The 1,581-nt window shown below is 50.5% G+C and overlaps 1 protein-coding gene across 1 annotated transcript; it reads left to right on the top strand.

Moving 5' to 3' along the window:
- Positions 1-127: 127 nt before the first annotated feature.
- Positions 128-1,354, top strand: LOC116093243 (igE-binding protein-like; the record flags this gene model as incomplete). Its single annotated transcript, XM_031374634.1, has 1 exon — positions 128-1,354. A coding segment is annotated over one exon (1,227 nt), but the record flags the coding sequence as incomplete, so codon positions are not given.
- Positions 1,355-1,581: the final 227 nt, after the last annotated feature.

Below are 1,581 nucleotides of genomic sequence, written 5' to 3'. Positions count from 1 at the left end.
TCATCCGGATGAGCATTTGCCGCCTCTCCAGAATCGAAAGCGAAAGGGAGCGAGAGATCAGAGCCGCAAAATGCTTTATGCTGTCCCGCCTGCTCTTCCAAGTGCACCCCTGCTGTACACTGATAGACACTGTTCAGATTCCTTTTTATCTAAAGGAGACAAGAGTAAGCTCTTGCGTGCCTTTCCAGTGTTTGAGAATGCTTATGGTGGCCGTGTCTATGCTCCAGTAGAATACACCCCTATCAAAGAGCTTGCTGAGTCAGTCAGCAAATATGGGCCTGATGCCAATTTTACCATTATGCAACTTGAAAGACTTGCAACCATGGCAATGATGCCCAATGACTGGCAGAACATAGTGAAGGCTGCGCTTTCTAGTATGGGACAATACATGGAATGGAAGATCTTGTGGCATGATGCCTCCCAGGTTCAGGCCAGGGCTAATGCCAATGCGGAGGGCAACGAAAGGTACTGGACCTTTGACTTGTTGACGGGGCAAGGACAGTTCATCTATAACCAGACGAACTATGATTGGGGAGCTTATGACCAGGTCTCGGCAGCCACTATCAAGGCGTGGAAAGCTCTCTCGAAGAAAGGTGATGCAGGAGGACATTTGACAAAGGTTGTGCAGGGCCCTCAAGAGCCATTTTCTGATTTTGTGGCCCGAATGACTGAGGTGGCGGGTAGAATTTTTGGAGACCCAGAACAGGTCAAACCATTAATTGAACAGTTGGTTTTTGAAAATGCTTCACCAGAGTGTAAGACTGTTATTACCCCGAGGAGAGATAAAGAGTTGACAGATTGGATAAAAGTTTGTCGAGGACTAGGGGGTCCACTTACCAACTCTGGCCTCGCCGCTGCTATCTTACAAAGTCAGAAACAGTCAGGGCCTTCAGGTCGCAAAGTGTGCTACAATTGTGGGAAACCCGGTCATTTGAAGAAAGACTGCCGTGTCCCCATGCAACGGAGGGTACCAGGTCTTTGTACCAAGTGTAGGAAGGGCTATCATTGGGCAAATGAATGTCGTTCGGTCAGAGACATTCAAGGGAAAATTATCCAACATGATCATGAGCCACAAGAAAATGAACCTGACCCCCCAAAAAACGGGTTTCCGGGCCCCAGATTCCAGGGCCCAAAAAGATACACGCCAACATTCAGAGAGCCCCTGCCGAGCGACAAGAGGCTCCGCAGGAGTGGACCTCTGCTCCACCTCCCAATTCTTACTGATGTCGCACATGGGCGTGCAGCCTGTGCCAGTCACCTTTCAGGGTCCTCTGCCAGAAGGAAGCGTTGGCCTTGTGCTGGGACGCTCATCCCTCACCTTGAAAGGCCTTGTGGTGCACCCTGGCGTGCTTGACCAAGATTATACTGGGAACTACAGGTTCTCTGTTCTTGCCCGCAGGGCGTCTTCTCCATCTCCCCGGGGGATAGGATTGCTCAGTTAATAGTCCTCCCCAGCTTACATGATTGTTTCCCCTCTATGGGACTTCCACGGGGCACCAACGGGCTTGGCTCCTCTGGGACAGACTTTGCTCATCTGGTGGTTGACCTTAAGACCAGGCCCACGTTACAGTTGTCTATAGA

This window comes from Mastomys coucha, unplaced genomic scaffold (assembly GCF_008632895.1).
Source record: "Mastomys coucha isolate ucsf_1 unplaced genomic scaffold, UCSF_Mcou_1 pScaffold16, whole genome shotgun sequence".
In the NCBI taxonomy this organism is placed as follows: Eukaryota; Metazoa; Chordata; class Mammalia; order Rodentia; family Muridae; genus Mastomys; species Mastomys coucha.
This window is presented reverse-complemented; position numbering and strand designations above follow the sequence as displayed.